This window comes from Tarenaya hassleriana, unplaced genomic scaffold (genome assembly GCF_000463585.1).
Source record: "Tarenaya hassleriana unplaced genomic scaffold, ASM46358v1 Cleome97, whole genome shotgun sequence".
NCBI lineage: Eukaryota > Viridiplantae > Streptophyta > Magnoliopsida > Brassicales > Cleomaceae > Tarenaya > Tarenaya hassleriana.
Window position 1 is genome coordinate 102,924 of NW_010972109.1, and position 10,320 is coordinate 113,243.

At 37.2% G+C, this 10,320-nt stretch overlaps 2 protein-coding genes across 2 annotated transcripts; one reads left to right on the forward strand and one right to left on the reverse strand.

Moving 5' to 3' along the window:
- Positions 1-279: 279 nt before the first annotated feature.
- Positions 280-2,223, forward strand: LOC104804845 (stromal cell-derived factor 2-like protein). The gene is made up of 5 exons (XM_010529204.1): positions 280-292; positions 648-742; positions 1,443-1,492; positions 1,583-1,712; positions 2,152-2,223. The coding sequence occupies exons 1-5, from the start codon at positions 280-282 to the stop codon at positions 2,221-2,223; spliced, it is 360 nt and encodes a 119-aa protein (XP_010527506.1).
- A 3,460-nt stretch (positions 2,224-5,683) lies between these two features.
- On the reverse strand, positions 5,684-9,272 carry LOC104804837 (CHD3-type chromatin-remodeling factor PICKLE-like). Its single transcript, XM_010529200.1, has 11 exons — positions 9,202-9,272; positions 8,921-9,041; positions 8,606-8,708; positions 8,363-8,437; positions 8,168-8,232; positions 7,560-7,636; positions 6,852-6,985; positions 6,533-6,755; positions 6,396-6,417; positions 6,264-6,298; positions 5,684-6,163 (listed from the first exon to the last, which is right to left on the reverse strand). Exons 1-11 carry the CDS (start codon positions 9,226-9,228, stop codon positions 5,933-5,935), a joined length of 1,113 nt encoding a protein of 370 aa, XP_010527502.1. The 5' UTR covers positions 9,229-9,272; the 3' UTR covers positions 5,684-5,932.
- Between the last annotated feature and the right edge of the window lie 1,048 nt (positions 9,273-10,320).

Below are 10,320 nucleotides of genomic sequence, written 5' to 3' on the forward strand. Positions count from 1 at the left end.
AAGGATCGCATCATCTGCTCCAACACCTCCATCCGACCCATCTCTTTCTAGACAACAGAAACCTGACCTTGCATCACCCGCATGGCTGAAGCAAATCTGTCCTGCATAGCTCCCATGGCAGACTCGAATTTTTCCAGTTTCGAGTTCACCAAATCTTCCAACATCTCGATCAGATTGTCTTTTGGCGGCATGATAGGATCGATAGAATGCTCTGATACCACTTTTAATTGAACTTTGTATAGATAATAGAGGCTTGTATTTCAAAAGAGACCCAGAGAAATGCAAATACCAGGTTTACAGAAAGGAACATCACTCTCTTCTCTATTCCACTCTCAAATAAAAACCAACATGACCCCCACCCAAAAGAGAAAACATAGATATACAGTAGTCATGCCTCAACAGAATTGCTGAGGTGGCAATTTGATTCTCTTCCCCTGTACATAACAACCCCTTGCACCCCACCTACGTGCTGGTAATCCCAAATCCTAGGTAATCATTGTTGTGCTGCCACCTGTCTCCTTCTCTCCTCCAGCAGCAACGGTTTTCCAAGCCTTCTCCCTCGAGGTGTCTTCCTCTCCTCACCCCGCAACGCTTCCAGCCATGGCATCCCTTCTCTTCCTCTTGTTCCTCCTCCGGTACACACGCAGGGGTTTATCAAACAACCATTAGATTGCAGCACATGAGGACTAGAAGGTGGCTGCACAGTCATCTGCATGCATCCCCGATATCGGGGAACCTAGAGGTTGGTATCATCCTCCATTTATAGCAAGACGGATACTCAGCTAAGCTTGAATGTGAGACGTCTAAAAAATCTCTATATTTATGGAAACTTGTGAAATCATAGTCATACACTTCGGATTAGGGGTAGGCGCGTACAATACCCAGATTTTTTGGGTATCTGGCCCTAGTGTCGTTCCTACGGGTTTTCTAGGGTATTATCTCAGTTTCGGTCTTGTGAGAGTATAGGGCTGAAATCGGATGCCGAACCCACGAAAATTTCCAAATTATGTTGATTTACGTTGACTTTAAGGGTATTTCGCTAATTTCACACGAGAAAAGGTCTTAGTTATTGTTGTTAATACATCAAAATAGTAGAAACATAAACATAATTTTACTCGAGCCCAATACCCGCGAGATAACCTGGCAAAAAATCCAAAACCGCGGTCCAGGTTTCTGACCTCATTGCACCTGTTTTCTGTCTTGTTACACATGACCCAAGTACCTCGAGAACGGTTACCTGGAAACTGCCCATCCTTATTTCAAAGAGATTAGTTTGGAATGTGTAAAGAAATTTTAGTAAATCATTTCGATATTCTGATTCACATTGAAAGAGCAGAAGTTTCGGGACATTACTTGATGTTCCATTGTCCATTAAAGCTTTTTAGTTGTATAAAAAAACATTTCCAGATTGTATAACTCTCTTGAAACTTTTCGAGGTGCAGGTCAGTTGCTTTGGCAGTGATTCAAATTCCGACACTGGAGACCACTGGAAGTAATATCCCTAACACGATCAGATCTTTTCCCAAGAGTCTCTCTCTCGATTCTTCACCATTCACATTTTTGCCCTTCTTTTTACTCGTAGGCTACTAATCGAGGGGAATGGGAAGACTTGGAAGCAAGACCAAAAATTCCGGCTTCAACATAGAGACACCGGAGGATATCTCCATAGCCACAATAAGAAATACCAACGATTAGCCGGTGGACATCAAGAGGTAAACAAAGGGGTGTCATTTCGGTTTTCGGTTCGGTTTTATTAAAGGTTCTCTTTCGGTTTTCGAAAATCTGTATCCATTTGGGTTTTATGTTAGGTTTGACTCGTTCGGTTTCGGTTTTTAATGATAGAAATGTTTATTCTAAAGAAATTTACAGATTTTTCAGTTATTTTTATATTCTGTTCGGATTGGTTTTTCGGTTATAAAAATATCACAACTATTCGGTTTTTATACCAGACTCAATTCGATTACAGTTTGGTTCAGATAGATTTAGTTTATGAATAACCGAACCGAATGTTCAATTTACAACTTTTTGGACGGAATTTGTTTTGTATAGTAATCAATTCAAATGTCCCATTTCATGAATTTGATGCATTTAATAAACGAAAGGTTACATTGAGAAACGACGTTTAATATTTTTTTTTCTCGACGGATACAGGTTTGTGGAGTTCAGGAGAAGCGAGCCGATAACATATGGATGGGGGGCGAGTTAAGGAGAGCAAATAGATAGCAAAAGAAGAAAGGTGAAGAAAAGGTATGATCATATATATACCTACGAGCTGATGAGAGCTTTTGTAGTCTCACTCATTATACACTTCATTCTCTTTTAAAAGAATGTTTTTTTTGTACGGTGCTTGTATTGTTATATGCTTGTATTTTGCATTTTTTTCACCATAACGCTTCTGAGCTCTTTTCTTTGGATTGATTTTTGGAGTAAGGTGGTATCTAATTTACCCACATAGTTTTGTATTTTGATCCATGGTGGTTTTCTAAATATTCTCATAAATATATATATATATTCAGAGGAAGTTGAAATCTCAATGTTGGCAATAGAAACAACAAGGCACATAATTCACACGGCCGACATTTGAATAAGATTCATGAGTTGCGACCAATATTATCATAGCATTCAGCAGATTTTATTTTTAATGAAATTTGTGTATATGTTAGTCAAAATAGATGTCACATAACGCAGGATCCTTCATCCATATTGATCTACATTTATTTAAACAAAAAAAGAGAGAACTGGAAAGTTTGTAACGATTTATAGGATAGCAGAATCATTAAATCTATATATATAAAAGTTTGATTTCAAGAGATTTGGTGAGGACACATGGGATCCACCTCATTATCTATATGGCATTTATTTTAATTTTTATTTGTCATTTAAAAACTCAAATATATATACACACTCACAATAATACTTATAATAAGACATGAATTAAATGTTAAAAGGAGTGAAGGGCAATATACATTCAAGTAACGTAATGGCATTTGTTTTTATTTGTAATCGTCATATATATACACACAATAATACTTGCAATAAAACATGAATTAAATATTAAAAGGAGTGGAGTTAAATATAACGTAATGATGAAAGAGTGGAGGAAAACTTAAAGTCACTAGAAATGACTATAAAAGTTAATTGTTTATTCATAAAACAAATTGTGATTGATACTTTTACGTTTATTTTGTTCATTTTCTGTTCGTTTTTTAACTGACATTTTTTGTCTTTTTTTTTTGCAGTGCACTGTTGGGTTTCGCTACGGATTCCTAGCATGCGATCATATCGATCTAGGGTTTGGTTTACTAGGTTTCATGCAGCGGAAGAATAATCTAAACCTAGTCAAACGTCACACGCAACCAAAATCATCCGTAAAACCCCGTTTAATCGTGTATATCACCGTAGGAATCGAATACTTACCTCTTTCCTGAAGATCTGAAAGTAGCAATCGATCCAGGGCCTGTTTTAATCACCAAAAGCTGAAAGTACAGCTCCTCTACACGTATCCACACCGACGGGAAGGATTCCAAACACTTTTGGAACTGATCTGCTAGGATCTGTGAAGTGAATAGGGTTTCAAAGACTTGGGATCGAATCAGTCGTCAGGAGCCGCCCATTGTCCATGCCTCCCGCATCGACGATCACGCCCCGCCCTCCTACGGTATCCTGGACTGTCACAATGTATAAAGAGATTTTTTATATTCTTAAGGAGGACACGTGTCGCCCTCTCGCTAACAATTCATAATCCTAAAGATCCGGTTCTAAGGTTCATGCAGTGGAAGGTGAAAAACAAATTTTTTTCTAAACAAAGCCCTAAAACCGAACATGCATGATTGTAGATCTATAGAAGAAACACTAACTTCAAATGATCCAGGCCTGTAAACACAGCTGAATCGTCGATCACAAGAAGGCAGGAAGAATACCAAGCCCTCAACACGTATCCACAAGTCGGGAAGTATTCCAACGATTGAAACTCGTCTGTTAAAACTAGAAATCTTGATCTTTATAATGCGCAGGGTTTCAGGGAATTAAAAAGCGGGTTTTGGGACTCTTAGATCTGGTCTAAAAGTCTGAGAAGGCGTGCCAAAACCCTAGGGATCGTGTCCCTTTTATTTTAGTTCCAAGAAATACTAGTTTGAGTAGGAGGAGTGCCCCGACGCCTGAACCGATTAGTCTAGGTTCTGGACCGGTCAGTCTAGGTTAAATTTTCGTTCGAACGCAACGTTTGTCTCGGAGGTTGGACCGTCCGGTCCAAGGGTTTGGACCTTTTGGTCTACCAAGTCTGGACCAGTCGGTCCAGCCCTGTGGACTGGTCGGTCTAGACTCTGGTGACTCGGGGATTCTCGTCTCTTTCTCGCACACTTGTCCTTCTCTGTGTGTGTGATCTTTTAGGCTCATCCGGAATAGCAGTAAGATACGAAATCTCTATTCCGTTAATACAAGTCATAGGCGGTCTCTAGCAAGACATTATAGAGTTAGTTTCGTGATCTAACGAAAGCCGGTAATAGTCCATATAATGATCCCTTTGTAACGCGATACCATATGTCGAACATAAGACATGGAGTCAGCCATCTTATCAGATTCGACTGCTTTTCTCGTTTGTTGAGTTAACTGAAACATCAGATAACTTATCATCAGATTGTGCGCATCTCAGTCTCACCTCACTCGAGGGACCCAAACAATATCTCTCTCGGGATGAGAGGTACAAATTCCATATTGACTATCTACTATTCGTGACATGATTCGTGTCGTACTCAAGAGACGCCGTTATAATCTTTCTATTACGCAAGACGTTTGACGCAATCAAAGTACACACTCCTCATGTCGGATACCGTAGACATCTCAGGTCAGAGGATCAAATCATGAATCTATAACATGAGATTCAAGTCATGACTCGTGTCCATGTGACAATCTCATGCGGGTCATCCAGTACTTCATTCTAAATCAGTACCCATGACTGTGATCCATGATTATCTGTGTAATCATCTATCACACCTCATGCTAGTCTTAATATATTATCATTCCCACAATAATATATGACTATGTAGTTTAGGATCGTTCACAACGAACCATTGATTTCTTTATTCATCAAATATGCAAAACGAATAAAGAAAAAGACATTCATTCACTTAACCAAAATCATGAACGATCAATACAAAATGTCATGGTACTCATATCGTAAAGCAACGTAGAGCACCTAAACCAACAATTAGAGGTATTGTTTTCATTTTCAAAATACACAAATCAAAACAAGAACTTTCTAATTTATTTGTGATTCAAGCCGAGCTTTGAATTCGATGAGACATTAGAGTTTGAAGTACCAATGTTCTGGTAAAATATTGCGAGGTAACATTAAATTTAAGTTTTCTTAAGGAGACACGATTTGTCATGGGTTCAAATTTAAGTTTTTTATTCTTAATTTCACTTTTTGTAAACAAAATTGCACGTTCTTACTGTCGTTTCGTAGACATTGAAATTATCTTTCTAATGTTATACAGTTCGTATGATATAGTTATATATTTTGAAAGTTATTGAAGTTGAAATTTCGGTATAAAATTGAAAAATTTATCATAAACAAAATATAAGACGTATAAAGTAATATTACCAACAAATATTATAACATAAATCAAACCAATATATATTAAAACCAAATGATAAGCCATGTATGCATGATAGTAAAATTGAAAAATCCAAATTCAGCATAATGTAAAACGGTAATGAAAACAATTTAAAAGACTAATCACCACCCAATGTTTTGATTCTGTTGATACTTCATAATCTTTTATCCATTTGTTGTTGTTGTTGTTATCTTAATCAAGCACAATGTCAACTCTTTCTCCATCTTTGGATTTATGGCCATCTTCCTTCATTTTCTCATCAACATCTCCACTAGTTCTTCCGGCAACATTCTCTTCTACAATATTTTCCGACAAGTTCAGATCAACAAGACCAGGAATATGCTTTTCCCAACCAATTCCTTCAACTCAACATCATATGTTCTTCCATCAGCAGTTTCCGCATCAGATGGTGCAGATACGATCTTGTTTATGGTCGTATCGAAAGATTCCAGATCTCGGAAGGTCTCTCTTACATTGCCTCCCACTGGTTCGTTATTCATAAATGTCTCGACAGATTCACGATTGTTCTCATCGACAGTTTTCCACAGCTGAGTAAAGACGATTCAAATATATGAATGTAAATTTAGATCTTTGATTGATACAACGAATATAGATTTGCAGAACCACTAAAGAAAAAGGTGGGCTTACCTCGTTCAAAGGTGGGTTTCTGTCAACAACAGCTGCTGAGATTCACATCAAGAGCTCTCAGTTAGAAAACTGAACCATACAAGACATAACTTCTAACACATTGATTAAATTTAGAGAAGTATGAACACATACAGATTGACGGTGGAACGATTCCCTGAAATCGAAATATTTGATAGAGATTTAGATTATCCAGGGGCATTCTCCATTCGGAGATTAGGACAAATCTCACTTCGGACATGTTAAAAAACAAAGGGTCAGTATATACATACATAATACTCTTCTGCATATTCCAAATTCAACGCCTTTTCGAGGAGAACCACCCGTTTCTTCACAAACTCGACCAGTCTTATCTGCATGTCTCTGTGGATCATCATCGAGCTTCCATGGCCTCCACAAGTGTTGTTTGCAGATAAGTTTAGTTCTTTGCAGATAAGTTGTTGAATCCCCAACTCTTTATCATCGACAATAGCTTGCCATCTTCCATAACCATGCCTAAAGGTTTCGTGAAAAAAAATATTTGGTGAAAAAAATATCAACTGAGAGTGTTGAGAGAGAAGAAATCTCATCTAGTAATAAAAAATCTCATACTTTAAAACAGCACGGAACATGATCTTGTCGTGCTCTTGCCTCCAGGCTTTTCCGGGTATTCTCAACATCGGGTATTGGTTGAGAACGCGGGCGGAAAAAATTGGTTTTGTTGGATGTTCTTCTGTAAATGCCACCTGTCACATCAAATAATTTGAGCTCAAACAAAGAGTGTGATCAATACAGAATAGAAATTGTTAGGCAATAAGCTTAGGAAGAAACAAAAGCACCGAAAATGAAGCTCTCTTTGCTTAGGGGTGGCTTAATCCGGTTTTGGTTCAGTTATGTTCGGATTCGGTTATTTCGGATTTCGAAAAATTATAACCGTTCAGTTTTTATATTGGATTCGGTTTGTTTCGGTCTAATTATATTCGGTTCGATTCGGATTCTGTTCGATTATCATGAAAATACTCATTTTCTTAAAAAAATTACGGTTTTCTAGTTATTTTTTATTTGGTTCGGTTTGTCGATTTGATTTTATATTTAATTCGATCTGGTTACTGTTATATATTATTCGGTTCGTATTGATTTGGTTATTTGGTTATTAACCAAACAAGTCACCCTTATGGGAATGCTTTAAAAAAAATGCCTTCTAAATATGTGATTTCGAATCGGTTTCGAACTTGAGATCCTCATTCCAATAGAAACTTCGTTACAATTGAGCAAAACAAGCAAGAATGGGTATTAAAGGATTTCAATCAAAGGACTTACCTTCTCCTGTACGAGAGCCAGAATAGCGATTCTTACAAGCACACCTTCAATTCTGAGTCCTTCTTTAGGAACCCCATCTATAAAATAATAATAATAATAATAATAATAATAATAATAATAATAATAATAATAATAATAATAATAATAATAATAATAATAATTGATGTAAGCAACTATGGGTGTTAATTTAGGTACCAGGCTCCAAACCCGATATGAATCCACCCGAAAAATATTGGGTTTCGATCCTAAGTTTTTCTACCAAAAAAATCGGGTTTTCAGGCCGGATTTGAACCGGTTCGAAATTCTGATATTTTTTTTTCAAAAAAATTAATTGAAAAAAGAAAAAAATAAAATTACTAAGTTATTGATTGGGTCGGCCCGACCCGATCCGAGCTCGAAACTTATACGATCGGGCTTTGGACTTGGTTATATAAGTCCAAAAAATCAAACCGGCCCGAGTCCGAGTCCAAAACCCTAGTCGAGTGCGGACTCAGGTCGACCTGGTGCGATCCGACCCGATTGACACCCTATAAGCAACGGGAGAACCAATGCCGGTTTTAGAGAAAACAGTAGGAAACAAATGATGACAAGATCTAGTTACCAATCACCTGAAAACGTTGGAGAACTCTCATCAATTTCGTCAACGATATGCTTCAAGAAGAGCCCGCCATATCTGAGAAACCAATAAAAGGTTTGGTCCAAAATTACTGGTTTTCCAAAAAAAATATAAGAAATGACAACCCACAGTGATGTTGATTGTTACAGAAGCTGAAGAAAGAACCAAATGGGGCTAAATCATATACTCTTTTATCTCCTCATATGTCTTCTGCTTTAAGCGAGGAACAAACTCCTTCCAATCCAAGTTACCAACCCCATACCTGCAAAACCATCAGCAGTGACAGACATGAACATGTGAAAATATGTTACATGAATTTTTTTTTTGGTTGCAGATTGAGGACAGTTTGATGCATAGAAAACAAACAATGATGTCGAATTGAATGGAACAAGTTGTTTTGCCGAAAAGACCAGACATGTAAAAAAACAACCTCATCATCGTCTTAACGAAAATGGCCCTTTGAGTTCGGTTAAAACCCAGCACCCTGAAAGATCTGCCTTCACCTTCCATCAAAGGAGTTGGTTCGGAATTTCCTACACCAAAAAGACTTTTCACATTAATTGGGCACACTCCACAAATCCACCAATGTCCTCTGCACCATCAACGTCAACATTGCCTTGATACCAAGTTTATTTGGTATTGGCCGCATAAACTTTGTTTTTCCATTCATTTCGATTTTGGGTTAAATCTTTTGAAACCCACTAATGTTATCGTTGAAAAAAAAATCAGAGAAAATTATCAATACCACAGGCTCTTCCTCTATAAGGTGTTTCATCATCAGTCAATCCAACTTCATAACTTTCATCCTCTGCATCAGAGCTCGCATCTTCTAAACCAGCAAGATCGTCTTCTTCGACGCATACCATCTTTAAATAAAAACAACAGAAAGATGACTTTAAACACAATCCCTCAAAATTACGAATCGACAATGACTAGCCAAAGCAAAAACAAATGCAATGGCAATGATCGTAGAACATTCAGACAAATAGGGAATGCCATAATCTATGAAGAGACGAGATTTCAAACCTTGTTGTCCCAATCATATCTCGCCATCGAGTAGGAAAGGGGGAAAGCGGGAATCTCATGCGAGGGCCACATGATGCGTATCAAAACAATTGGAAAACGCATTGGCCCATCCAAGTTTTATACTGGCAGAGCAGTTGATATTTCCTAGGAAATTCGCCATTTTCGGCATTTTATTAAATGCAGTCAATGCGCTTATTATTTTCCCCCGAAGTATAAAGAGGTATTAAGAAAGGAAATTATGGCATAGAATTGAACAAAAGGATATAAATCATATGGAATCTGCTCTTTTTTCTCTAGAATGCTTGTTTCTTTTCTGTGTCTTTTATGAGCTAACCCAAGACCCCTATTTATAGTAGATGGGAGAATCTCAAAATAAATCAATTTGAATTTCAAAATTCAAATTTGATTTTATCTTGATATTATCTCAATCTTATCTTAATTTTATTTGATAGATATTCTGCGGTTTGAATCCAATTTGAATTTGAATTTGAATTTCAAATTCAAACAAGAATATTCTCTTAATATTATTTGATAGATATTCTGCGGTTTGAATCCAATTTGAATTTGAATTTGAATTTCAAATTCAAACAAGAATATTCTCTTAATATTCTGCAGATTTAAAGTTTCTAAAACATTATACGGACCAGGCTTCTCACGGGCTAGGCCCGTTTTGATTCTTTCAAATAAACCCAAATCCAACAATCTCCCACAAGAATCAAAATAGGGCCTTGAGTTAGGTGAACCTAAATGCATCTCATGCAACTAATGCATTGAATGCAAATGATGTGCAATGCAAAATTTACTCATAGAGAGTTTACTGCATCCGGAAAGGTAGTTTTACCTTTGAACCTTCCGTAGTGAAATACTATCGGATGTACTTGCTAAACAGTGAACGCGATGTCTTGAACTATTCAGCTTTTGTATACACCAAGACAACAGTACTCACGCAGCACCCCCTCTCTCTCTCATTAGTCCATTTGTTGCGCCCATTATGGCCCTGGGACAGCACCTGGTAGATTTCATCAAATACTCTAGAGAACTAGCCTTTATGTCATTCTCATAGAAGCGGCCCACTTCATATTTGATATAGGAGATTTCTCTTTGAGAGTATCTCAATAT

Coding starts and splice junctions, on each gene's coding strand:
- LOC104804845 (XM_010529204.1), top strand. Junction 743..1,442: donor CGATATCGGGGAACCTAGAG/GTTGGTATCATC, acceptor TTCGAGGTGCAG/GTCAGTTGCTTTGGCAGTGA. Junction 1,713..2,151: donor TAGCCGGTGGACATCAAGAG/GTAAACAAAGGG, acceptor CGACGGATACAG/GTTTGTGGAGTTCAGGAGAA.
- LOC104804837 (XM_010529200.1), bottom strand. CDS start 9,228: ATGGCGAGATATGATTGGGACAACAAG. Junction 9,042..9,201: donor GATATGATTGGGACAACAAG/GTTTGAAATCTC, acceptor TTTTATTTAAAG/ATGGTATGCGTCGAAGAAGA. Junction 8,709..8,920: donor TTATAGAGGAAGAGCCTGTG/GTATTGATAATT, acceptor TTTTTGGTGTAG/GAAATTCCGAACCAACTCCT.